This window comes from Vespula vulgaris, chromosome 1 (genome assembly GCF_905475345.1).
Source record: "Vespula vulgaris chromosome 1, iyVesVulg1.1, whole genome shotgun sequence".
In the NCBI taxonomy this organism is placed as follows: domain Eukaryota; kingdom Metazoa; phylum Arthropoda; class Insecta; order Hymenoptera; family Vespidae; genus Vespula; species Vespula vulgaris.
The window spans coordinates 8,255,823-8,283,784 of record NC_066586.1 but is presented as its reverse complement, the minus strand read 5'-3'; the positions used below and the strand labels follow the sequence as shown (position 1 = coordinate 8,283,784).

The following is a 27,962-nucleotide window of genomic DNA, read 5'->3' as shown; positions in this document are numbered from 1 at the left end:
TTCTGATTATTTCTGTTTGATTATTTATTAAATAGCTAATATTTATAATATAATTTTCCTGAAAGTACATTTACAAAATAGAGAAAATAAATCATACATTAAACGATTAAAAAATTAAATCAACCATCTTACCGTATATACTAAAAAATATAAATACCATAAATTATCGTACTATAAAATATGAATAAAAAATACATTTAACAATTCCAAATAATTTTTATGAATTTTAAATAAAAAATATTTCTAAATCTTATGTTATATGCGAATATAAACGAAAATAAACAAAAAAGATGCAATTGGTAGGATTATTGCCAATTGGAATAATAAAAGCGAATAAAGAATTAACTCCAACTTTTCAAAACAGAAGATCAAAAAGTTACAAAAAGTCAAATGTAAAAATTAATCGCGTTAATTGTACAATCATTAATCTTTTTCTATTATAACATTTCGAACGAGATATTTACGTTCATTCGATATTTAAATCATCCTTTCTACGTATTCGTTCGATGTATAACAATAAATTTATTACGACAAATTTATTATTTATCTAAGCACGTCGATTCATAAAGCCGATTATATCGAGATGAGCTAATACCAGATAATGTTATATTTATAAATATTATATTTAAAACTTTACGACCTCGTAGGAACATTAATTTAACCATAGAAATACTTTTACGAGGGTTATTAATAAACTTCGCATTAAAAGACGTTTAGAGAAGCGAAAAATCAGTCGTACGTTTAATCCAAGCAACCATTTGTTCCACAAGAAACATCTTTTGAGCGAACTTCTAATTACGAGCGAGCCACTTCCGCGTGGCTGTGCCTAAACACATAAGCAAATAACTGAAAGCGTACGCTTGAGTATCTTCAAAAGATGATACAAAAGGAAAGGAAAGGAAAGAAAGGAATCTCTGATATTATATTAATTCAACAAAGTATTCGAAGAATTTACAAAAAAAAAAAAAAATAACGAATTTTTTTAAGCCACAAGCTCAACAACAACAAGCTCGAACGTAATGATTTAAAACAAAAAAATCATTAAGATTCATTAATTACAAACTATGTAAAAATAATAAATAATAAAAAAAATATTAATATCCATCCGAACGTATCAGTTCCTGTAATCAGAAGAAAAATATTCCTACGACTAATTTTGTAGCTAAAATTTCATAGCTCGTCCACTAATGCTAATTCATAGCGTCTCACTTACGATAACAAAAACGAAAAAAAAAAAGAGAGAGAGAGAAAAAATACAAAAATAAAAGAAACGACGAACGAAAAAACAAAACGTAAGGGTATCGTGTTGTATCTCACGAAACGTGGACGTCGTACGTAATAAAAAAAAATCAACGCGTGTGTATCACACGCGCCACGCTATCGCATTATATGCACACGCACACACACAAGCATGCACGAACACATGTGTATTCAGTCGTAGATACGCGCTCGTTACTTCACGAGGAGAATGTTGTCCTTGCTAATCGAAGTTACACGGTAGTTCTTTCTTCGTAACACACAACTGTGTTTAAAGAGAATAACGAGAGGAAACGAGAAGAAACGAGAAGAAAACAACAAGTGGAAAAAATCGAAGATACGAAGCACGTAAAATCGAAGAAGAAGACGACATAACCTTTTCACGTTGGTCGTTTACTTACATTGTCGAAAAAAACAAAGTATTCGATCACTCACCTGCATACTATCCGCCGATATTATTTCCCCACAGAATCTTCGTGCCAATTCGATCCCAAGTTTCGATTTTCCTGAGCCAGTTGAGCCCAAAATCACTAATATTGGCACTCGCGACATTTCCATCTCACTATTCTCGTGAATCTTTCTATTTCGTTTACTGCGCACGCGCGTCCTCGTACCAAGCGTTCCACACAGTTCCACTCGTTCCGTCTATCCGAGACACGATGGTATGCGATTCACAGTACACGATCCAAGCGCGCTTCTTTTCAAATTCGTTTCTAGCGTATACACGCTTTCTTTTTAATTCTACGCTCTTAAAGTCTTATGATAGATGAATCTTATAATCTTTTATTCAGCTTATGATTAAGTAAATACAAAATTACGAAAAGAAAATTTTTTAATATCGCAAATTAGAAGGTAATTTATTTTTTATTTATTTTTAATTAACAAACTATTATACGAATCTTTCTGTCTGCATATATATATATATATATATATATATATATAATTTATAAGTTATAATTAAGACATTAAAAAGGATTTCCGTTTAATTCTTTTTTTTATCGACCGTCCTAATTTGTTTTCCTAAAAATATTTTTAATGGAACCAAACAAAATATGGATTATTAGTCGATTGACAAAAATACATTATTGCTGTAAACAAGTTTAATTTACAAACATTAAATCGTATAAATGACATTCAACGTAGACTGATTCTATTTTTATGTATAGATCTCATTTTTGCATTAAAAATCAAGTAAAGCACTCTTCGCGTCTAATGTAAATTAGTGACACGTTATTACAGTCTTCTTGTATTAAATGTTATCTGTATAGCTTATCATTTCTAAATTAAATCTGTTTAATAAATAAACCTATTTAATAATAATGGATTTTTGTCAACTGAGTTACGGATCAGTCTGCGTATAAAATTGATATGCGAAAAGTGTCATATCGTAAATTTTAGAATCGTCTCGATCTTGTTTTTATATAATTGCAAATACAAACACCTTTTATCAGTAATATAAAATTATAATATTAAAGACGAACGTAATAAAACCTTTTAAAAAATTCTACACAAGTTACTTTCCCAAAGAATAACGATAAATCGTATTACGTATTTATGTACAATGTACGTATATCTCGGCACAAGTTATTAAATACCCACAAGAATTACAAAAATTTTGTTTACTCTTACGGTATATGTTAAATAAAATTCTATAATATAACATTCGATTTTAGGGATTTAATTTGTATAAATACATACGTTTATTAACTCTTACGTCTCGTCACTATGAAATCATATATCTACGATGTACAACGACAATCATAATGAAAGAAAGAAACAAAGAAGAACAAACAAATAATTGTTGTTTCACATTATACACAAAGTTCGTCAGATCTTGCGAATTTATCGATAATGATCGACAAAAATCTAAACTCGTTCTAATGTGATTCTTTAAATAAACGTATATCACGATGTAAATGATTCGTTACAAAAATAAATTGGACTCAACGCATCCTCGTGCCACGTCATTGATGACACTGTTTGCAACCTATCTTTCTATGTATATGTCTAGTCTCTATCTATCTCTGTCTCGTATTACTCGAATCCGTTCGAAACGATTGCACCACCGACGACATAAATTTCGTCTGATTCACGGAAATTATAACGAAAAATGATATTCATTTTCTCGAATATATAACGTCTGTATTTCTAGCACGTGCGGATAACTGACCTTAAAGGTCAGTTGCATGCGTTTATTCAAAATGTCATCGAGAGTTCATTTATTATCTATACCTTGTATGTATGTATATAGCTACTTATATATGCGTACCCGTACAATGAATAAAATGAATACGTGTTTTTGACTTTATCTTTAATTCATTTTTACAAAATATTACTAAACACAATCTCTTTAATAAAAATTTACAAATCGCCTTCCAAGTAAGTATTTTATATTTCAATGATATTCAATTTATTTTCTCAGCTTCGATGATAAATACCGGCAAACGATTTGTGATGAATGAATTTAAATTATGGCTTACAATTATCATTGGATTATGCCATCATTAATGTCGAATATAAATGACTTTATCCGTCTGAAAAAATTTTCGATGTAAAGTCCAATGAATTTTTATGGGGTTGTTAACGGATAGAACAAATTAAACTAGGCTTTTTGGCAAGGCGTCAAAACGTTTGCAACGTATTTATAAACGGATTTACGTTCGTTCGAGAGATAAATGATCGATTTCCGATTTTACCAATTTCTCTAGCGAACGTAATTTAATTATAGGGTGCTCTGAATGAATCGGTTACCGTCGCGCGTACAAAAATACGCTTATAGAATATATGTATTTTGAGAGGAAGGGAACGCGATCGAAATAATCGTGAGTTCGTTCCACTATGAGCAGAATCGTCGGTCAGACGCTTTATGCAAGACGTTTTAATTATCATCGCACTTTTAGTCACGCGAGCCGAATATCAATTATCCTCCTACTAGCAAAGTATTCGCCGTTTAATATTTTATCAATCGAAATGTCGTCGTGTACAAGCATTCGTTCGGTTAAAGGAACTTTCAGAAAAGTTCTTTCTGTAAAAGTCATACTTTTCGCAAAGTTTTGACGCGAACGAAGACAAACTCGGCATATTTCCGATGTACAAAGCGATAACGGAATGATAACGAACTCATTATATTAGCAAAGATTTCTTTCACGTTTCTCTCCTTTCTTTTCCCTCAAACGATCAATCGTGACTCTAATGAGTTTCCTACAACGTGAACGGAGAAGTTATAACGGTGAAGTAATAATTGGTCGAATTTTTCGAATTGACTTGAATTAATTATGCTATTAAAAAGATGATCCACGTAACGTCGAGAATAATACAATAATGTTATGTAATATAAAAACGTACAACATATATACATACATACGTGTGTGTGTGTGTGTGTATTGTACATTAATTATAATATAAAAGTAATATACATAATAATACAAATAATATAAATCCTTATAATGTCGCGTGATATAGCGGGTCTTTAAAAGTCAGAGCTAAAGAAATCCGTGAATGACACAAGATTTTACCGCCAAAAACATTTTGATTAGCGACCGATGAGATAAGAAGAACCGACGCAACCGCAAGTACCACGTAACGGACTGATTATTCTATCAGTCAATGCCCTCGTACTTTCGAAATCTCATTGGCGTATCTCCGATCTATCGAATTATCTCTTACCGGAGTCGATGAAGGCTATCTATTCAGCATCTTTCGCAACTTCTCTTAGATAAGATAGATCCTTTCCTTTATCGTTATTCAGGTCAGTAATCGAAGCGTGAAACGATTTTGCTATTCGTTTCTATCCTTCTATCCTTTGACTTTCTAATGATGATAAAAAAGTTTCTTTATAATAACGATAAAATTTATTTTTAATAATAATAATAATAATAATGATAGTAATAGTAATAATAGTAATAATAGTAACAGTAATAGTAATAGTAATAATAATAATAATAATAATAATAATAATAAAATGACACGAGAAAATTTTAACACTTAACATGGTTCTTCACGAATTTAAACTCTAATACATGTCCAAAAATTATTTCGTAGGATGCGTAAAATAATTTGGCAGACATTCACAAGATGCAAATTAGAAAACGTTCGTAATAGATCGTAAGACGGTGAACGATCGAGACAGACGTCGTGCGCTAAATTTACGCGTAACAAAGGTTGCGTCGTTGGTCGAACCCATCGAAGAGATGTACGTAAATACTCACGAGATGTGTGATACCCGTCGTTCAATTTTATTAGCAATGACGAAACAACGACGGCCTAGCCCTCTGCTTTCCATAATTCTCACATTTAATCGCCTAATCGCGGCACGAAGCCGAACGAAGCAATGCTGAGAAATTTCTACGAGGACACATGAAGTAGTTAGATAAAAAAGAAAAGAAAAGAAGAGAAGTAAGGAAGTATTAGAAAAATTCATCAGAAATCCAAAAGTGATAACTTTTTCGTTTAATCATTTCATTCTCGTTCCCCTTCAATTGTTCAATCCTTCTTCTTCCTTTCTTTTTTTTTTTCTTTTTTGATATGTCATCCTACTCATTGTACAAACTGCCATTAAATTTCCCTCGTTGGTCAGGCACTTCAATACTACGCTGGTTGCATCCACAGAGTTATATCCGTCTTTACGACGTTGAATTAATTCAACCGCCGAAATAAAGGCTGGTTGGGTCGTTGATCTTACTGTGAAACGTCATAACTAAATATCGCTAAATGAATACTTACCTACGCTTATACTCCTACGTATACACTTTATATTTATTACGAAGCAAGAACAAAGCGTATTACGGTAGAACTCAATCGATTCTAATTTCGTCTGAATTCAAATGACAAATGAATACATTATTATTGATCAAAGATTTATTAAAACGTATTGTTCATCCTCTGCATAACCATGACGAGTTCGGTGTTATCAAAATTATAATTACGTAGGATCAGGATGGTTCTAATGGTGATAAGACAAATAATGATGAGATAACACGAATTAAATGATATAGTACTTTATTCATATAATAAGATAATTTGAAATATAAACATTAAGGAACTGTCTGGCTCTCTTTCCTGAAAAAAAGTAACATCGAGGATTCTCGCTTTCTCTCTCTCTCTCTCTCTCTCTCTCTCTCTCTCTCTCTTTTTCTCTCTTTCTCTCTCTCGTTCTCTCTCTTTCTCTTTCTCTCTCTCTTTCTCTCTCTCTTTCAAATTCTCTTCTCAGTCCTTACGCTTTCTGATTTCTAAACAAAATCTATAATAATGATTATAGTAATTATAATAATTAAACATCCTTTTTAACGATCTCATTCGTCAAAAAAGATCGCTTTGCAAGATCATTAGAAAAATCGGCGAACGAGTACAATTCCTTCCGTCCGATCGAAGTATAAAATTTGATCTTGCATAAACAAAAAACGATATACATACATTTTATTATTTGTGTTCATTTTTTTTATTTTTGGTTTATCCTCGATTTTCCTGTAAAACGAATTTTGAAGTTTGACGCACCGCCGCACGCGATCATAACGAGGAAATGTCAATATAACAACGAAAAAATTCTTTTTTTTTTTTTTCATTTTGTTTACCTTTAAGTACAACAGAATTGTCATATGTCTTTCATTCGGTTTTCCGGTTATAGAACCTACATGTTACAACAAATAATTAAGCAATTATTTTCCACATTTCTTCTCGCTTCTTTCTTACTTTTACCATCCACCCCTCCCTCCTACTCATTTGACCTATACAAAATTTTCTACTTCATCCTACAAAAAACGGCGAGGGCTGTATATAATGTAGATATAGTGAGTGTAGAGATATAAATATTACTTCTAAATATTATTAACTTCTGGCATAAATATTACTTCTCCATTTATTATAACTATTTATATATATATATATATATACATACATATATATATATATATATATACATACATATACGTATATGTATAATATATATACGTATATATATATATATATGTATATATACCCTCTCAGCATTCAAAAACTGTGCCTGAACTGACCGATTCCCTTTAGTCTGTTTGCGCGTGTGCCTATTCATTAGATTATTATTACCATTAGTAATTATGTATATAATATCGGTAGCAATTGTACAAGGGTGACTTTTTAGGCTGTTTCTGAAAGCTCCCTCGATGTTTTCCAAACGAAAAAATCTTGCAGTTTATTCTAAAAAAAAAAAAAAAAAGAAAAAAAAGAAAAGGAAAGAAAAAACAACAACAATTACGAGAATGTTTCGATTGGAGTACATCGAGGAACGATCCAGCGGAATCATTTTAAATTCTATTTTAATTTTTAATTTAACAATCTTCGAGGTATAGGTACACTGAATAGGGGATCGACGTGTTCGAACTCTCTACAGTCCTCCTGCGGTGCCGTAATCTATATGTTAAAAAGGAAAAGCAAAAATCTTGTAAAATGGGTATCGAAGCGGCAATACATGCTAAGCTCGTTATTCGAATGAGAAGTTCTTTAGCGGACTAACGAGGCGCAAACGACGCGATCCCTTTTATTAAAGCGGCGAAGTCTCTGTGGTGCTCGTTCTCATTTTCTCACGACGAAGAATCACACGGTCGCATACGCCGTTATCATACGAGTTTAAAGCATTGGAACAAAAGAAAAGAAAAGAAAAGAAAAATATTCGGAACAACCGAAATACGTTTGGCGAGTAAGCGTTAATATGATAATCAAAGAGGGGAGGAAAAAAAAAACGAATGATATAGGAAACGTTTGGGTATTATTATATAATCCGTGTAATTTCTCGTCGTCGAGTGAACGTCAATATATTTTTTGCATCTTTTCTTTTTGGAACGGTTTTTTTCTTGCAAAAATAAGAGATTCTATCGATCTACCTGTATGTATATAATACATATACATGTTTATCGCAGTTAAAAAATTCATGTGCCTGGGTAATCGTTACGCTATAACGTTATTATTTGTTTCATTGATTCATTATTTTTATCTACCTCTCGCTGCAGACGTAAATTCGTGCTCTCTCGCTCTCTTGCGCTTTTCCTTAAAAATCTGTTTTCTATGTCGTTGACGTCACATGAATACTCTCAAACTATGTTTCGTCGTAGAAAAGTTCTATTTTCTTTATTTCTTTCTTTCTTTTTTTTTTTTATTATTATTTTTATTTATTTTCTTTTTTTTTTATTTATCGCTTACTATTTATTTCAGTAGCAACGTCATATAAAAATAAAGGGACAAATAAAAAATATTGTTTTGCTCTGAATAAAAAACCTAATGTTACGTGAACAACCGTCGTTAATCGAGCATCGAGCGTTCCTTCGCAATCGATAAATTCTCGCTCGACGACTAATAATTCTTATTTGCCTTCCACTCTTCTTCTTCTTCCATTATCTCTCTCACGTTCCTTCGTTATTTTAACTTTAATTAAGGTCCAGAACAACTATACACAGTTTCGTATAGCAAACTATATATTTATTTATGTACACTTTTTATAAAACTCTATCATTCGTAAAAATGTTTTTTTTTTTGTTTGTTGTTTAATTTCTTATTAGCCCGCGTGCGAAGCACTCGTCGTCGCAACCATCCACCTCTGCTTTCTTAATCGAAAAAAAAAATAAAAGAGAAGGTGAAGAATAATATCCGCCTACGATGTACGCGGGTCGGGAGTAAAGGGTATACATATACGCGTTATGTGTGTGTATGTTATGTGTATAATACACGTTTTTTTACAAGAAAAAGTCGTACGATTCGTTTCCACAAGTCGCGTCGTTCTAACAAAAATCTATGATTCTCTCAAAAAGAAAATACGAAACAAGAAAAAGAAAAAAAAATGTAAACAATAAAGTAGAAGGGCTCGACTTGCTTCTTTAAAGAAGAAAATTATCTGAACTGGAAGAAAATGCATTTGGACGAAATAATTTGTCGTATAAGAATAATATGGAGAGTGCAGGAGGGGAGGATAGAGAAAAAATAAAATAAAAAGATATTAAAGGCCAATTAGCCTCGTCTGAGTTACGATCAGTAAAAATTCAAAAACAACAAACAAAAATAGAAAGGGATCATAAGCGACGATGGAAACGAATCCTTACGAGTCATATATGATATATATGCGTGTCTATAATTTGTGTATGTGTGTGTGTGTGTTTAGTGTATGTGTATTATATATATACATATAATATATATCAATCATAGAATCGTATCTATAACATATATCTATAATAATTCATCGAGAATGAAGGAAACATCATCACCGTTCTGTGTCATTTTTTTCATCGCTAACGGCAACGAAAATATCTTCATCCCCGTATGATTCTAATCCTGAACCAACGCTCACGTCATTGTTCAAATGCGTTAATCTTCCTTACCACTTCCTTCGTGTTATTACAGTAATCTATTATTATTTAAAATGTTTATATAGCTAGCAGGTACGTTTGCATTCTTTTCAAGACACCAGCGGATCAGGGGATCCATCCTGAGGTACGAGAAAATCGATGTTTTGAATAAGCTTCATATATATTGTATACTTTTTTCTTTTTCGTTTAAAAATCGGATCAGAAAAAAGAAGGAAAAAAAAAAGAAAAGACACCATGGAAGTTATAAAACAAAGAAACGGAAAGGGCTTCGCGTCATCTGTCGTTGTACTTTTTATCTTTGTACAAATTTATTTTTTCATCGATAACGCTTCGATCTCTGCGAAAAAAAAACAATATTAATATTTCATTATGTTTCGTATGTAAGATCAAATCGAAGAGAATTAAGAACAAAGATCACATCCGCTTTTTCGTACGCTAATAAGTTTGTAATTAATCTAAGAGAAATCGAATATCACGTAATTTCTTACCGATACGATCGAAAACACTTGTGAAATCTATCGACGTGTCCACAAGTAAGATATCCATAAACGATTTTACGCATTTGACGATTCGTTTTTATTTCATTAAAATATACAAAAAAAAAAGAGGGGAGAGAGGAATATTCATCCCATTTTTCGAATAAATCATGTGGACACATCGACGAAAATCTCTAATTAAAACTCAAATTTTTGTAAAGAAGAGAGAAAAGAAGGATAGATCGTATACACATATATATATATATATGTACATATATGTATATATGTTTATATATGTATATTATATATATGTGTAATGTTATCAAAAGCAAAGAAAAAAATATGAGAATGATAAAACGTCCCCCAAAATCCGCTAGAATACACACACTCTTTCTCTCTCGATCTCTCTCTCTCTCTCTCTCTCTCTCTCTCTCTCTCTCTCTCTCTCTCACGCTCTCTCTCTCTCTCTCTCTCTCTCTCTCTCTCGCTCTCTTTCTTTCTCTCTGAGCAAAATCCGTTGAAAAAGTATTTGCTAAGGCCTAAAACTCCAGTCGATTAAAAAAATAAAGAAAAAAAGACTAAGAATAATAATAAGAATAAGAATAAGACGAAAAAGAAGAGGAAGAACAAAGAAGGGAAGAGAGAAAAATACACCCTACAATATACAACGAACTCTCGTCCCTTTCATATCCCTTTTACTTCGCCTTCCTTTCTCCCGTGATTTGGCACGATATAGAGAACTCACAGGCCGAACGCACGAGCGAGTGAAGAAAAGGAAAAAGACGAGGAAAAAAAATGAAAGAAAAAAAAAGAACAAGAAAAGAAAGGGCATCGCCGAAATGAAAATAAACGTTAAGGGTTTATCTATATCTTACAAAAAAAAAAAGACGACCACTATTGCGAGGTATACATAGTCGAGTTTCCTGTAATCGTATCCTATATATATATATGTGTGTGTGGGTATAATATATATATATACGTACTTATGTACATAATGTACAGTGTATATATGTATGTGTGTGTAGGTGTGCGCGGGTGTGTTCTATATATATTCATCGTTTCGTATAAAGAATAAAATCCTTTGCTTTATTCAAGATAAAAAAAAGATTTTATTCTTTGATCCAGGAAAGGGTGGGTGGTAGATGAGGACCTTGTCGGTAAAAATAGTAAAATAGAATTTTGAAAGATAGGAAAAATCATTGTCGATTTGTGGAGAATTTGTGGAAGAAGAAATGAGAAAGATGGACGCAGAAGACAGCGCTATTATTGTTACTTATTTTTTTTTTCATTCTTTCTTTTCTGTTCTTGGTTTCAACGAAAAATACGTGTGCAAAGCGAATGTAAGAGAGAGTATATAAAAATCATCAGATTTATTTCGATATCTAATGAATCGTTCTTTTAAAAATCCATCACCTCTTTCGATATTCTCGCCAAACACTAGCTATGATTTTTTTTTCTTTCTTTCTTTCTTTCTTTCTTTCTTTCTTTCTTTCTTTCTTTCTTTCTTTCTTTCTAAAATAGGTATCATCAGTGGCACGTTTTAATAAAATTTCACGAACTACCGACATATCCTTATTCATAGCGCTGCGACGAAAATCTAGGACGAAGAGAAGTGGATAGATAATGTATCTGGCACAGATACAAAAAAGGCTATATAGATTGATCGTATTTTCCAAAAAGCAAGAATAAAAGGGAACGATGCCAACGAACTGCTACTGCGAAACTTTATACTGCGAAGCGCTTTCGAATAGTTTCAACATTACTATTTATTCGATAGAAAGATTATTTAGGGATGATTTCCATTTATCATAGGAATTTCCATCCTAAAACGTTATATTCTTTCCTTCGCAATCAAACTACAATCGTGTATTTACTACACAACCTACTTCTTCTCTCGCATGTCGTATTTATTCGTTTTTTTCTTTTTATCTCTCTTTTTCTCTTTCTCTCTCTCTCTCTCTTTCTCTCTCTCTCTCTCTTTTCATTTCACCGACAAAGAACAGATACGGATTTAAGGCGCGTATTATTATCCTGAGTGAGATCCGATATTTTATTATACAAGAGTCCCGATCCTATCTCGTTCTCTAAAAAAGCTCAACAGCCCTTTATCGTAACGTGGAATAAAGTACAAAAGTCTTTCAAAAATATAGCAAGTGCCAGTGGCCGCGAAAAAAAAATGATCGCGGCTTATCAAAAGCGTCGGTGCGATTCCTTCAAATATTTCCTTCGAAATTCAAACTGCGTTTTATGTATTATGTACCCTATATATGTAAATGCTCGGTGTACGTAATTCTTTCAAAGACCCTCGCGCTCTTATTCCCTTTTTCCCGGCAACGAATTATTTTATCGTCGTTTTACATCCCTTTCCTATAAGCTGTAACCGCCACCCCGTTAAAAACACTTGCCCTGTACAAGTTATATATATGTATGTATGTATGTACGTATGTATAATATCCGAAGCACTTAGGTCGCAATTCGTTTTCTACCGATAATTAGCCCATAATTTACGTATACCCGTGTATGTATGCAAACGTGTATTTATGTGTATGTGTGTTAATCGTAAGCGTGTGTATATGAAGCGTCGCAAACGTCAAAAGTTTTCGAGACTTTATTTTACGACGCACGTGCGCACTCGACTCTCCTAATCGTTTCTCTCTCTCTCTCTCTCTTTCTTCTCCCTTTACCCTTCTTCTTCTTCCATTACCATTCATCCGCCCCCTTTAGCACACCACGAAATTACACACGATCACCCTTCGTCATCTTAAATTTTAATCCTCTCTCACAGTCATTAACCACTAGCACTACTTACTCCACTAGTCTACACCTGGCCTTTTCTCTATTACTTATCTATGTCTCTTTTTCACTTTTATTCTCTCGTTTATGTGTATGCATACGTAAGAAGATTGATGTATATTATATATATGTGTGTGCACGCGCGCGCATCTGTGTGTATATGTATACATGTGGCATATTACATTGGCGTTCCTCGAAAACAATCTGTCGTCTTTTCCCTCGTTTCTTTCCTTATTTCTTATTTTTTCTTTTTTTCTTTTTCTTTTTTTTTTTGTAAAAAGCTTATGAATATATGTATTGTATATATATAGATATATATATATATATTATATAAAGAAATACTGTTACCTACAATGTAATGAACACATTATGTTGCTTCTTCTCCTTCCCTCTTGTAAAGGGAACCGCGCGCTCTTCCGTTTCTTGAATTTATCTAACTATCGTTGTGTATAAATTGTCGGTGTATGTTTGTGTGTGTGTGTATGTATACGTCTATGCATTTGTGTGTTCATCTATGTTTCTTTTCGCGTCAATTCTTAATTTCTAATACGATATCCATTAATATACTTTTTTTTTCCCCCTGAAAATCTTATAGGATTAGCACAATCGCTTATACCACCGTGACTCGAAAATTAGCAGTAAATAATATTCATAGTATGGATATAATCAGCGATAGCAAGCGCCTATGACGAACTAAAAACCGATAACAATAATAATAATAATAATATTAATTAATGCGTATCGAACTAACTAATGTCAATAGTTAATGGTTATGTCGTATTCTCTTTTTCACTTCCACCCTCTCTTTCTTTCTTTCTCTCTCTCTCGCTCGCTCTCTCTCATTTCCTCATTCATACGTAATAACCCATTGTATATATGTATATATATGCATATATATGTTTACCTACGTACGTATAGTATATATAAATATATATACTAACATATATATTTATATATATATATTTATATATATTCATATATGGAAGTAACTTACGTTTATATGCACGCGTTTCTCGTTTAGAGATCTTCCTATGTACATTACATACGTTATGTATATTATATATATATATATGTATATATATATATACATACACACGTAACGACGACGATTTGTTATGTATATGTATATACGTTAAAAAGCGTACTTTAGTGCAACTCGACGAATCTTTCTAATCCTAACAAAGTCCCTGCGCGCGTAAAGAACTTATTCGACGAAGGAAAATAAGTAGACTATAAAGAAGATACGACGAAAGTTTGATGAAGAAACTCGTTAGACACACGGATATCATCCCGACGGAATCAAAGCCAAGCTAAAGAATACTCGTTTTGCGAACGGGATCGAGTGTAGAAAAAAAATCGTTCGATCCCGTTTTCACCTTCCGATTCTGGTTACAAACACCCTACGGTAAACATCTCGATCGTTATAACAATCAATTCCTAGAATTAATAATAGAAAAACAAAGCCACAAACAAACAAATACGATCCATCTAGTTGTTCCATTTAGGAATCTTTAATTTGTTGTTCGTTTTATTGCACCCATACGAAAAACATCGATCGAGATATTGTATATTTATATATACATATATATGTATATATGCATGAAGAAACTATATACTATGAAAATTGTTTTATCTCTCTTCCTTCCTTTTTTAACCTTTTCAGAAGAGACGATTTCATGGAATAAAGTAGAATAGGGATGAAAAAAAGAAAAGTGCGATTTTTGGGTGTCCCAGAAATGAATTCGGAAGGGCCTTCGAGTGAAATACTACTACGATATATACATACATACATATATATATATATATATATATATATATATATATATATATATATATAAAGAAAGCGAAGAAATAAGAAATCCGTCGAGACGCTACGAAATAGCAAAGACTATAGACTGTATAGTATACAAATATATATATGTGTATATGTGTGTATATATATACATATATATATACACATATATATATATATACAAATACATACATACATATAGAAAGGTAGAATTAGAAGATAGACAACGGGTGCAAGAATCTAATCTCTATCCAATCGAACGTCGTGTGCCATAAAAAAAAACCATTTCGATCTAACAACTGATCAATTTGCTTTCTTTTGGCTCTTCTTAACTGTCAAAAGAGAACGAGTGAGATTTACGAGTTTACCTTCTCGTTGACAAACGAAATAACTCTCGATAGAACAATATGAATCTTCTTAACTATTACGAATCCAAAATTATTTCTATCGATGAAGAAAAAAATATGATAAAAAAAAAAGGAAGAAAAAAAAAAGAAATTTGAGATTGTATTTCAAACAGCTCCAAGAGAATAGACGAAGTTGTAGAGAAGAACTTTTTTACCGGACAGCCCCTCCTATCTCCTCTCCCTCCTCCTCTAAATACTCAAAAATTTTAATTTCAATAAAATAAAATCTAGAGCTGAGTTGGAATCAATTACCAACTCCACTGTATGTATCTACATACATAGAGGTTCGATAGATCGCAATCCCCAGTCGTTAGGAATGGAGAAACACGATAGTAAAAGGGGGAGGGGATTAACCGGTAGCAAACGTTTGACTAATAATAATCCTGATAAGCCCCCTCGCTCTCTTCATAATCGTACGCGCTATACACTTTATTTACGTCGTTAAACTAGGGAAATTAAAACTAGTCGCGTTCTAGAGACGTTCAATCTCAGCGTTTTAAAATACGTAAGCCTGTGCGTAAACCGCACAATGTACCAACGTGTTACCATTTATCTTCTTTGATCGTTAGACGAAAGATATTATTCCTTCTCGTATTTTCTTTTCTTTCTTTCTTTCTTTCTTTCTACTTTTTGGGATCATTTTTCGGCGCATGTTAAAAAAATATTCGCGGACTTACCGAGAGGATGGCATACACACCAGATGTCTTTGTTTCGTCCGTCGAATCGGGTAGAAAAGATTTAAAAAAAAAAAAAAATAAAATAAAATAAAATAAAATAAAATAAAAATAAAACAAACAAAAAAATGTTAACAAACGTTGCGCCTTTGAAAACGAACAGAATACTCCCAACGAGGAACATCGAGATACGAGCGACACATGCGCATGTGTCTCTACCATTCTCTTTCTCTCTCTTTCTCTCTTTATCTTTGTCTCTTTCCTTCTATCTCTATCTTTATCCACCTTTATCACTTCTATAAGGAACGATACACGAAGCGAAGTTATAAATAAAAAAGTACAAAATACGTCTAAGTCGTGCGAGTTCCTTAATTGTGTTTTGTCTATCGCGAATTTCCGTATACTATTTACGTCTGCTTTCTTATCTATTTCGATCATTCTTCTTTATGAAAATTTCCTAAATAAGACGAATATTAAAAACAAAACGAAAACGTCTCCGGAACGCCTGCATCTTCCCACGCTTATTATATCTTCTATGATTTAAAAAAAAAAATGAAAAAAAAATCAAACAAACAAACAAACAAACAAAGAAGTACGTTTTCTTCGCGTCCTTCTTGAAAAAAATCGCCGATCGAATTGGACACGTTAAGTATCCACGTAGATGCGTGGGTCCTGGTGGCTGATGATATAAACCTTCACTCGCGATCGTTATCTCCATCAGTTAAGTTCATGATTCATTCCTCGAAGTATGTTCAGTAAAAGGAACGAGTTTGATGGATGCTCTTTTCACGTGGGAAGGTCGAAAGATCCGTCGTAGTTGTCGTAGTTGTGTATAGTAGTTCTCTTCGTCGTCGTAGTCGTCGTCGTTTTTAGCCAAGTTGCATTTCTATGTTGATAAATGTATACGTGTAGTGACGAAAATGTGAATACATATATATGTATATGTAGTAATGTTTATAAATGTGAGCGGTTCATATCGAGATTAATAACTCGATTGGGATTCCTCTCTCTTGTTTCTTTTTGCAAACTCCTTTTTCTTCTTTCTAAAATCCCTTTTAACGCCTTCGAGCAAGGTTATATCTAAGATATTTTAGCCTAGCCCTCAGTAGTATCTGTTCCTTCGATAATTCAGAAATCTTAATCTGATTATTGATGAATGAATGAGCGAGAATATCGCAGAAAAGTGCAGCTTGTCTCAGAATCGTCACTTTCGCTGCTTTTTCTTTAAATTCGACAGCAGGCACTAAACGACGAAGATCCTCGAAGAAATGTCGAAGTTCGACTCGTCTCCGTCGTTCCATATTGTTATGAAGGCTCCTCTTCTCGGTATCCAATTCATCTTCGGACGAGCTTTTCGAGCCCGCACCACCTTTGCTCTTCGTTGTCTTTTTTCTTCGCTGGGTGTTTCTGGTACAATTTCTTTTGGTCTGTTTATCGACTGCAGCAACGTTAGCCGTCAGATTTCGTTTTCGTGTCGTAGCATTTGCAGGCGGTCTGCCTCGTGGTCTGGGTGCTTGTGTCGTCGTTGCCATCGTGCCTTTCTTTTCTTTCACATTTGTTGATCGCTGTGGACGTTGCAGCTGCTGTTGCTGTTGTTGCTGCTGCTGCTGCTGCTGCTGTTGTTGGTGGTGGTGGTGGTGGTGGTGGTGTTGTTGTTGGTGCTGTTGATTGTGATGGTGGTTATTCTGTTGATGCTGCTGTTCATTTTTGTTAGCTAAATTGCTCGCTCGGCAAGGCTTCTCGAATGTCACTACATCGATCTCTTCTTCTTCTGTAACAGAAACATTGTAACAAGATTGATTAGTAAAATAAATTCGTGAATATTTTGAACGATTTAACAACAGTATTTACTCGAATCGAGAAAAACGATAATACAATAATACTTCATTGTTGAGTCTAAATATTTCAACAAAATAATTATCAGTAGTTTTTATTAAACTTCAGGCTAACGAAAAACTCTCGAAAATACAGGACCATCGATTCGGGATACTTCGAAAAGCCATTATCACCCAGCTGCGGTCAGAGACCGCAGTCGAACCCGTTAATTGGCTAGCCAAGTCACTTCCCTCGACCCTTCTTACGATCAAGGCGAAGGTCAGCTCCGAGCGGCGGAAACGATCGTTTGACCGTTCACTCTCTCCTTCTCTCATTCTTTCTCCACGGGAGGACTTGGCACAGCCAAAAATGAGACTTTGAGCAACGTCCGGCCCGAAACATGGCGCCCATAATCGTCATTCGGCGGATGTTCGATAACGTTTTATCTGAAGACTCCCGTCGTTTGCAAGGGCAAACGCATAATCGACTCTCTTGAGTTCAAGATGAGTCACGAACTAAACCGTTAGAAGCAAGGACACCCTTTGACAAGGCGAACGATGCCACGTGCTGGTCAAGGAGACCTTCTAGGAAAGAGTAAGAAGAGACAATGAGAGAGGGAGAGAGCGAGAGAGAAAAGAGAATGTAGGCGTTCCTGTATTCCTCTGACGTTTCATACAATCGCTGGAAATCCGGTTGGTCTAGATTGCTCTCCATTTCTCTTCTTTCTTTCCTTTTCGCTCTTCGACAAACCCGGATACGAACAATGATGACTTCTGTCAAGGCCGAATTCAAAGTACGTTCCTCCCATCACATTCATTTCCCTGATAATTTTTTTCATTTTTTTAATTCCACAAATTCGGTATCTCTCATTAAAGAAAATCTTATCAATCGTTTCTAACCGAGAATGCTAATTCGATAGTTATCTCGAGGAAAAAGTTCGATGATTCGATAAACGAGATTATTCATATTCAAATTTTACGTTTTTAAATATTTCGTAAAAACGGTATTTACTTAAAAGAAAAAAAAAGAAGAAACGACACGTGCGCTATGTCCAAAACAGATGACATCACGTTTGGTATTTAAATTCGACGTACTACTACATGCATCAATTTGAGTAGATGATTATTCGGTATTATATTTTCGGTCACCCTGACACCACGACCTGAACTATTTCGTAACACAGACGATTTTCAGAAAGAAAAGGCGGAAACGTTTAACCGATGACGTAGGCACTATGAATTTTTGGAAATGGATCTCTCGTGCGAACGGAAACAAACTAGGCGAATGCTTTTCCACGTCAATTCACGTCTTATTCATTCTAAGCGATTACAATAACCACGCTTAATTATAGTTATAACCTTTTAATGACAGTCAATTATATCACGAGACTCATCGAACATCTACATTTATTAGCGTTAAATCATTTAAATACAATAAAAGATATATCGAAGAAATACATTTATTTTTCGCGAGCATGGAAATCGTTTGGGCACGATAATTGTCTCGATAAATCTATCGTACAAATTAAATGACAAGACGCGGAACCGAATCAATGGGGGAAAAAAAACCAAGAAAAAAAAACAGAAAAAGAAAACCAAAAAAACAAAAGACAGAAGACGAAACTGTTAAGAGCTCGTTGCTCTCAAGAGAGCAATACACGAAGAGAAACTGCTCGACTCTTGCAGAAAAAGCGAAAAGGAACGAGGAAGGCGCCAACACGTAGTCGACGCGCCTAAATTCACAGACCACCGGTAAGAGGAGGTAAAAAGAGAAGAAAAAAAAAAGAAAAGAGCAGAGAAAAGAGAGAAAGAGAGATGAATATAACAGCGAGATAGAGCCAGCGCATGCGTAAAGCGTCGCGACGCTTCCACGTGTTTTACGTGGCCTCCGTTCGAGCGCGCGCGAGCGTTACTGGCGTTCGGCCAGAACGACCGGAGAGCGAAAAGGCGCTAAACTTCTAAAAATAACATTACACACCTATATCCGAATTAGGAACCGGCCGGCACTCGATATCTAACCGTAATACTATTTCTCCCTCTTTCTCTTTCTCTCTTACGAGGCCAACGCCGGCTTGTCATCGGCGCCACGTGTGCCATTCTTTATAGTTTCGATGAAGAAACCGCACGTTCCGCCCGAATTCCGCCATTTAACACGCTCCAACACCTCCGCATTTGCTAGTCTAGCAAGCAACGAATAATAAGTGAACGAACTAACCAACCAACCTATCAACAAACCGACCAACAAACCCAACTAACCAATTCATCTCGAATTTCCTTCTTCCTTCTTCCTTCTCGCTTCCTCAAAAATCTTCGATAAATAAACGCGTTAATGTAAAGAAAACGTTTTGATCTTATCATTGGACACGTTTCGCATCTCCTTTTTCCTCTCCTTTCGCTTTTCTTCGTTCGTTATCTTTCAATTATTTATTTCCTATTTCTCTACCTCTACGAAAGCAAGAAAATGTTTAGGTAAGCAGAACAGAACCCGGAAATCGAACGATCGATCGCGATTGACCTTGCCCCGCTTGACATTCTACTCGATCATACGATCGGCCACTTAGGAATTATAGATTAATACACAGTATAAATGTAATAATATTACACTTTTCCCTCGCTTTTCGCTACTAATGTCCTTCCTTTTTTTTCTTCAATGATAAGAGGAAATATCGTAAGAAAAAAATTTTTTTCTCCGTTTCACAAATGTATTGCGTGCTTACTTGCGTAATACGTTTGATAAAGGAGACCTTGATAATGATATTCACACGATCAAGCGTGTAAGAAAACGATGCATTCTTGAAAAACGCACAAATCATTTTGCAACGATATAGATAACAAGATCCTGAAAAATATTAATTAATTCGATTTGAAAAGCACGATTATTCTAGTTAATTGCTTAACTTGTTATTAACAAGACGTTATATACTTTACTATTATCTCGTTATGAATATATTCCAAAAAAATCGTATGTAAAAGAACGATCTTTCATATTGTTAGTTTCGTTCAATGTAAAATCCTTCGACTATTGAACCCTAATAACACAACGCAGAATACTCGCGTGGAACGCGAGTATAACAACGGGAGGCTGCGGAAGGGGTCGGCGGTATGGCTACGAAGAGTCTGGACCACTCTTCTCTCTCTCTCTATCTCCTTCCCGCCCTCGCCCCTTCTCACTCTGTCTCTCTCATGCCTGCGCGAAAAACGCTCGAGGGGAAGCTGTTCGCGCGTACGAGAGGTGGGAGAAGAGGAGAGAAGAAAAGAGACGAGACGAGAAGAGAAGAGAAGAGAGGAGAAGAGAAGAGAGGAGAAGAGAAGAGAGGAGAAGAGAAGAAAGGAGAGGAACGACGACGGCACATGCAGCCGCGTAAGAGCGACCTTGGAGGTCAGTGCTCTCTTGCTGTAAAGCAGGCCATAGTAGTACGTCGACGCGAATCGATCCGATCACCTCTCCCTCTCCCTCTTCCTCTCCCACTTCCCACCCTCTCTCTTTCTCTCTCTTTCTCTCTAGTTGAAATAGGCAGCCTAAAGAGTAAGGTGAGGTGAGGTGAAGTGAGGCGAAGAGAGGTGAAGAGAAAAGAGGAAGGAGGAGAAGGTGGAGGAAGAGGAGGTCGACGCTTTTCGCAGATATCGAACGCGCCGGATCCGTGCGGGAGCAACGCGCCCTCGGCCCGAGGCGTCGCGACGCTACTACGACGCCCTTCACTCGGTGTCGACGCACCCTACGAAAAACGTCCTTTCACGACCATTGCCATTTTTCATCCTATTTTATTCCAGATGAATCACTCTTAATTTTTTAAAATTCCCTACAAATAAATGATACGAGTATTCTCGTTCATTTATTGTTGTATCATCGAATTGCATTATCGAATTATTTTCTTTCATTATTCTGGGTCATAGTTTCTGATATCTCTTAATAATTATATTTCTTCGGAAAGATTTTTAGTTAACGCCATCGTTCTTCTATCGATAACTCTATTATTAATCTCATATTTTGTAGGGACATTTTTATCATTTCCTTTTCCAAAAATAAATTATGCTAATAGACGAAATCTAAGAAGCATTTATCGTTCGACGATTACATAAAAAGAAACGCGTGAAACAACGAAAAAGAGAGAGAGAGAGAGAGAGTACTCCATTTGATAAGCACCAGCAGTGGAATTCTTTCAACGAGTCAAGTTTCGAGCAACGAGAAACGATAACAAGAGAGCGGGGTTCTTCGTCGCTCGACGACCCGTTGCCGCAGCGATAAATCGAAAAGATACCAAATAAATCCGTGTTGAGTCCGTCTAGGAATCCGCGGGAAAGGCGAGTCACTCGTCATATCCGTGACCTGTACGAACTTTTTCTTTCTTTTTCTCTAATTCGTCTATTTACAGAATTCTCTATCGATTGAAGTCCATCGAGAGCAAGTCTGTTTCTACGAATTGAGGTGAACGATAAAAAGGAGGAAGATATAGGTAAAAAAAAAAGAAAACTATTGCTCGAAGAAGAAAAAAATGTTGAGAGAGAGAGAGAGAGAGAGAGAGAGAGAGAGAGAGAGAGAGAGAGAGAGAGAGAGAGAGAGAGAGAAACGAAGAAACGAGCATCGATTAAACGAGATCCCACGGTTTAAAGTATTCGTAAGATGACGATGATACTTTTACTCCGGGAAATGCGTTGCACGTGACGACATACGTTTCTCTTCCTAGTCACTCATGGTAAGTAAAATAAGTACACGGCCGTATATAAGGAGAAGCCATAAATCTCGACGTAGTCGTGCCTAGTGATACTTTTCTCTACCTTCAAACTCTCGTGCACGTGCGTGTGCGTGCACGTGTATGTGTGTTTTCTAGCTAACATCATCACCGACCGATCTAGTTACGAAAGCGAACGTCGTTGCGGAAAGTACGCGCGTATTCGAAAGCGAGCGGCCGAATTGACGCGAAATCCATTAGATCTAAAGTCTGTTTAATATCGATGATACTCTGAGAATTGTTTGTGTAAAAAAACATTGTAATAATATCTTTAACGATAGTTTAAAATAGACCACAACTTTCGATAGATATGCACTGAAGTAGCCCGATGAATGAACACGGATAAGATATTTATAAATGCTCGTCGATCTTTTCCCTATTATCGATTCATTAATCGATTCCAAAAGAAAAGGAAAAGCAAGTGGTTCGTTCATTGAAGATAATAGAGAAGAATGTCTGGTAAAAAGTAAAAGGTTGTGTTATTACGTGGTATTTCCGGATCGATTCGTCGAATGGCCCCGATCCAATGACAGTTATCTATGGCAAGAGATAAAAAACAAAAAAAATCTAGAATTATAGGAGCGAGCTAGATTTATCCGCGTCTAGTTCGCGCGAGCAAGTTTATCGGGACTTTGTCGTTTTACTCTTGAGAAAGGAGATTTGAAGAGAAAAAAAAAACAGATATCGTTGAGTCTAGGCATATTCCGCTCGAGTACATGTAACGATACGAAAAAGGAAAGAGAAAAGGAACAAATGAGGGGAAAATAGCAGAATATATTCGTACGAGATTAAATACTAACGATAAATATACGCGCGCATAAAAAAAGAAGAAAAAAAAACAAATCAATCAAAAAAGACGCCTCATAGAATATCAAGCATTATATTAACTGATTGAATATAGAAAAAAAAAATAAACAAACAAATGAATAACATTTTTTTCAAAGAAATATCACGAGATATTCGTTTAACAAAAATATACTTGTATGCAATAAAATCATGAAAAATGAAATAAGAAGAGAGGAAGGGAAAGAAAAGGAAAGAAAAAAAAACAAGATAAATAAAAATAAAAATAGAAAAAGATATAGCTGAAAAAATCGACGTCGTGAAATCCCACGATAACAGAGAGAAGGAGAGAGAGAAGCGAATTCTTGCTCAACTAAGTTGCGAGATGCGTTGGACGAATAAAGAGGATAACACCCAGGAAGCGTCCTAGTTTAGCAGACGGCATTAGAGAGAAACCGCGGCCCACACGCTCGGCGGTATCCGCCCACAAAATGAGATGCGCTAACGTCATCCGGATAGAACGAAAGAGAGAGACAGAGAGAGAGAGAGAGAGAGAGAGAGAGAGACAGAGAGAGAGAGAGAGAGAGGGCGACGACAGTGTATCATCGTCCGATTGACTCACGGAAAATGCCAATCGCTTTCGAGTGCCGTTCAATATCTCTCTCTCTCTCTCTCTCTCTCTCTCTCTCTCTCTCTCTCTCTCTCTCTCTCTCTCTCTCTCTCTCTCTCTCTGTCTCTCCTCTCTTTCTCTCTCACCATCTTTCTCTCTTTCTTTTTCTCACACTCTAGCATGCGCGCGCGCGCGTTCACGTCGGCTGCGTTTCTTCGTCCGCTCGATAGCAGAGTAGGCGAGCGGACTGGCATGCTGGCTCGAACGAGAAATGCAATAAGAAAGAGAGGACGTTGGCCGACTAATCGGGGAGAGGAAAGGAGTAGTCTCCTCTCTCACGATGCGGAGAGGAAGGAGAAAAAAGGAGGAAAGGAGAGAGAGAGGGGAGAGAGAAGAAAGGTCCTTGCGATCCTGGCGCGCACGCGTGCGTTTCATCGTTTTCTTCTCCCGCTCGTATATTCGACGATTAATCGAGTACCTTTAGCGTCGAACAAAACGTTCCTTTCATTTATTTAAACGTCCTGAAGAATCTGATATTGGTATTTCAAAGGACTTTCACTCGGACGATAGATTTTCTCTATTAATTCTTCCTTTTTTTTTCTTTCTTTCCTTTTTTCCTTCCTTTCTTTCTTTCTTTTTTTTTTTTTTTAATCTTTTTATCCGTTCTCCTTCGAATCAAACGAAATTGGGCATAGGAATTCTCGCGAAAGAGATAAAAAGGAAGAAAAAATGTCCGACGAAATGGTGAAAGAGTACGAGAGAACGCTCTCGAGCGATCGCGTTTCGAACATCGAACCGTTTTCTTACGCGCCAAAGGGAGAAAGTTGTCGGCCTCGTTCATTTCAGTTGGACGGATACTTACGAGTCACCGCCGTGGAATTAGTTCTGATCAATTTCGTGCAGCGATAACTCGAGTGCGTGTCTACGTACATTTTCGACATCCTTACGAACGAATGATTAAATAGCCTAAAAACTCAGAGAGAAAGAGAGAGAGAGAGAGAGAAAGTAGAAGCGACGTTAAACCCAGACATAAAATTTCTCTTCGATTTGACACTTTTACTGATCGATCTCCTCATTAGCGTGCCGGTGCAAAATTTAAGGAGACTACTCCGATCCGTTTACGCGAATAAATGACGTTCTTATTTTAAAGAGAAAAAAAAATACAAGAATAAAAAAATCGATAACTCTTCCTTCTTCTTCGATAATTCATCTCATTTCTATCATTTCGTTCTTAAATTCGACCAATTACGCCGCTAATTTTGCAGCTTGTTAATTCCTCGATAAACAAAAATGACACGCCTGCTATTCTTTACGATCTACTAGACTCGTATTAAATTATTACATAGCTGTTAGAGAAGTTTATATGAACCGGTTCCCTCGCGTTTTCTTTTAAATAGCAGCTGTTACTGTTAGTTCGATATACATTTTTTTGTTTTTTAATACTTCGTTTTATATTAAACGTCGAATAATTACCTTGAATGAGAATGTCAAATCGACCGGTAAACTTTTTGTTTCGTCGATTCGACGATAAAAAGGCCTTGACGTATGCGTGTTATAAAAAATCTTTCATCTATGAACGAGAATAAAAAAAAAAGAAAGAAAGAAAAAGAGAGAAAAAAGAATCTTCAAAACGCGAGTAGTCGAGATTATTTTACGATTGATGCTTATCCGACCGTTTCTGCTACGCAACTGTGATGTATAATGAATGAACGAACACGAGTCACGTCATCAAGGAGATGCGCTTTTACGTTCACAACCCCTCCACAAAAATAGTCGCCCACTTGTTAGTAAAGGAAAGGCGTAATTATAGCCAAAGCAAACGGTAGGCAGACTAATGTAAGTAGAGAAACCTAAGAAAGAATGGAAGGAAGGAAATAGAAAGAAAGAGAGAGAAAATGTTCGTTCTTACGCTCGTAGAATACCTAGAAGCTTTAACTCTTACCTTCGTAATGTAGAAAGATAGAAAGAGAAAGATAAAGAGAAAGAGAGATCTAGGATGTATTAAACCCACCTGCGATCGATTCTACGAAAGAGAATAGTTTTGCAATAACAACTACCAGAAAAGCCATGAGTTACGTTCGCAGTGAAACTGCATTTCAATGAAATTAGGATCCGACTCACGTTGTTACCCTACACTTTACTACATTTCGATGACAAAACGCGAATACAATGCAATTTCAATGCTGTTTTTCTTGAATGCTCGAGAATCCATTATAATGGAGTCTCGAACTGTTAATAAATAATAAGAAAATGTAGCAAGTAAATCTAGCAAAAATAATATTTGAAAAGAGGTCTGCCATAAATCTCATATTGATAAGAGAATTTTAACGGAAGAAAGACAAAATAAAAGCAGAAAGAACAAAATGGAAAAGAAGAAATGAAATAGATGTCGCACGATCGAAATGTACTTTCGGTCGAAACGCCGAGCACGTAACTGCACCCACCGAATTCCAGAAACGTGTAGCACGGACGAACGAAGCGGAACGACGACGTCGCATGCATTTTCATGCGGACGCGAGCGAATGAACGAGCGAGCGCACCTTCGCGGTGCTGACCGACGCGTTCCACAGCGATTTTCCTGGAAGCTAACAGAATGATTTGCATGGGGAGTGAGAACAACCACCACTCACAAACCTTACTCCGTGTCTGTCTCTACATCCTCTTTTCTTTTCCTCGAAGAAATAAGAATATTTAAAAAACACGAAGAATAAGCCATTCAAAAATCCAACCTCGAAAAATTTATTGAAACGAGTATGTATCTGATTTTACCAAAGTGAATGCAAGAGGTCGAGGTCAAGGTCTAGTCTAGTCTAGTCTAGTCTTTCTTTTTCTTTTTTCTTTCTTAATGCGGCATTCCGAAATTGTATGTATTTCTTTCTTAAAGCGATCAGATTGAAATTATTTTCAAGTTATATAGTTAATATTACAGGTCAACCAAATATTGACTCGATGTCTCGTGAGATCGAATCGGATCGGGAAAATATTTCTGTAACGCGTCCATCGTGATTCGACTGCCAACTTGTGTATATGTCCCTCTGTGTGAGAAAAGAGAACTAAAAAAGCCTAGAGATAGAGATAGAGAGGAAGAAAGATATTTGGCGAACAAAGCGCATCGATGTTTACACCAACGATTTAACCTTCTACGAATCCTGTCAGGATGATTAATCTGGCAGGATAGGAAAGAGAAAGAGAAAGACAGGAAGAGAGAGAGAGAAAAAAAGAGAATATAATCATCGGTCGATCACTTTCAAGGAATTCTAGAATTATCTTGATCCACAATGAAATATCTATTTCTCTGTAACTTGCAACCTAGTTAAAACAAAATAGAAACCTAGAATTAAAGAGCCTCTCGTAAAAGCCGGCACGAGTTTATTCGCACTACGTAATCGCGGTCGGCGAGAAAAGCGCTAGATTGGCGCCATCCTCTAGACGATGGACATACATAGATACAACACGCACACAGATGTTGCGCTTCGTGGAAACTCTTGCTATCGAGATCGCTATAGGGAGCGTAGGTCGAATCGATAGTTAGAAAAAGGACGTAGGCGCGATAACGTCACGCAGTGGACGATATAAAGCAATATCGTTACATTTAACAAGTGAAAATAAAATTACGAGAAATCTTGATTATCTGAGTGAATAGCTGACAGTTCAATATCAAGTTTAATTAATCCGAACAAAAAAAAAAAGAAAGAAAAAAATCATTATATAGATTTCATCTGATATTTATCGATTTTATTCAATACGATTATGATATTTAGAAAGGAACATATAAATACGAAATATTATTTTTATATAAACTTACGAACATGAAAGGTAATAAATCAAAAGAAATAAAATGTTAAGTATGATTTCGAAATAATTCTAATAAAAAAGCAATGATAAGCAAGTTTCGAAAAAGGGAATACCGAAGGGGCGTGGTACCAGCACGAGACGGCACTGAGCATCCCTCACCGCCTGGAGCGCGACTGCGCGCGAATGGCAAAAAGGCTTAACCGCATTCCGGCGACCATTTAAACCGCCACGGCGGGGTCCCACGCCTGACCGCAAGCAGCGACCGGCTATCGACTGACGTCACGCGGTACCGCGTGACCTTCGAGTTCCCGCGCAACCGAGACGCGCATGCGCGGAGTCCGAAACGTCTCTATTCTTTTAGAGACACTACACAAAGTTTTCTTTTAATTTTATTTATTATTTTTTCTTCCCTCTCCCTTCTTTCCTCTTTCCCTTAATATGTTTATTAATCATTGTATAAACTTTTATACAAATCGATAGAAACGATCTCTTTTGACATTCGTA

At 35.7% G+C, this 27,962-nt stretch overlaps 2 protein-coding genes across 3 annotated transcripts in view; both read right to left on the bottom strand.

The window, feature by feature from the left end:
• The window catches only part of LOC127072305 (tRNA dimethylallyltransferase), a 104,125-nt gene extending 102,165 nt beyond the window's left edge, over positions 1-1,960 (bottom strand). The window contains exon 1 of the mRNA XM_051012655.1: positions 1,693-1,960. Coding sequence (XP_050868612.1) covers positions 1,693-1,815 — 123 coding nt within the window. The 5' untranslated portion in view covers positions 1,816-1,960. The remainder of the gene's footprint in view (positions 1-1,692) is intronic.
• A 4,278-nt stretch (positions 1,961-6,238) lies between these two features.
• The window catches only part of LOC127072519 (myb-like protein Q), a 34,324-nt gene continuing 12,600 nt past the window's right edge, over positions 6,239-27,962 (bottom strand). For both annotated transcript variants that reach the window (XM_051012967.1, XM_051012977.1), the window contains exons 3-4: positions 16,323-17,497; positions 6,239-9,921 (exon numbers count right to left, since the gene is read on the bottom strand). In XM_051012967.1, the coding sequence (XP_050868924.1) occupies positions 16,782-17,497 (716 nt within the window). In that variant the 3' untranslated portion in view covers positions 6,239-9,921; positions 16,323-16,781. The remainder of the gene's footprint in view (positions 9,922-16,322; positions 17,498-27,962) is intronic.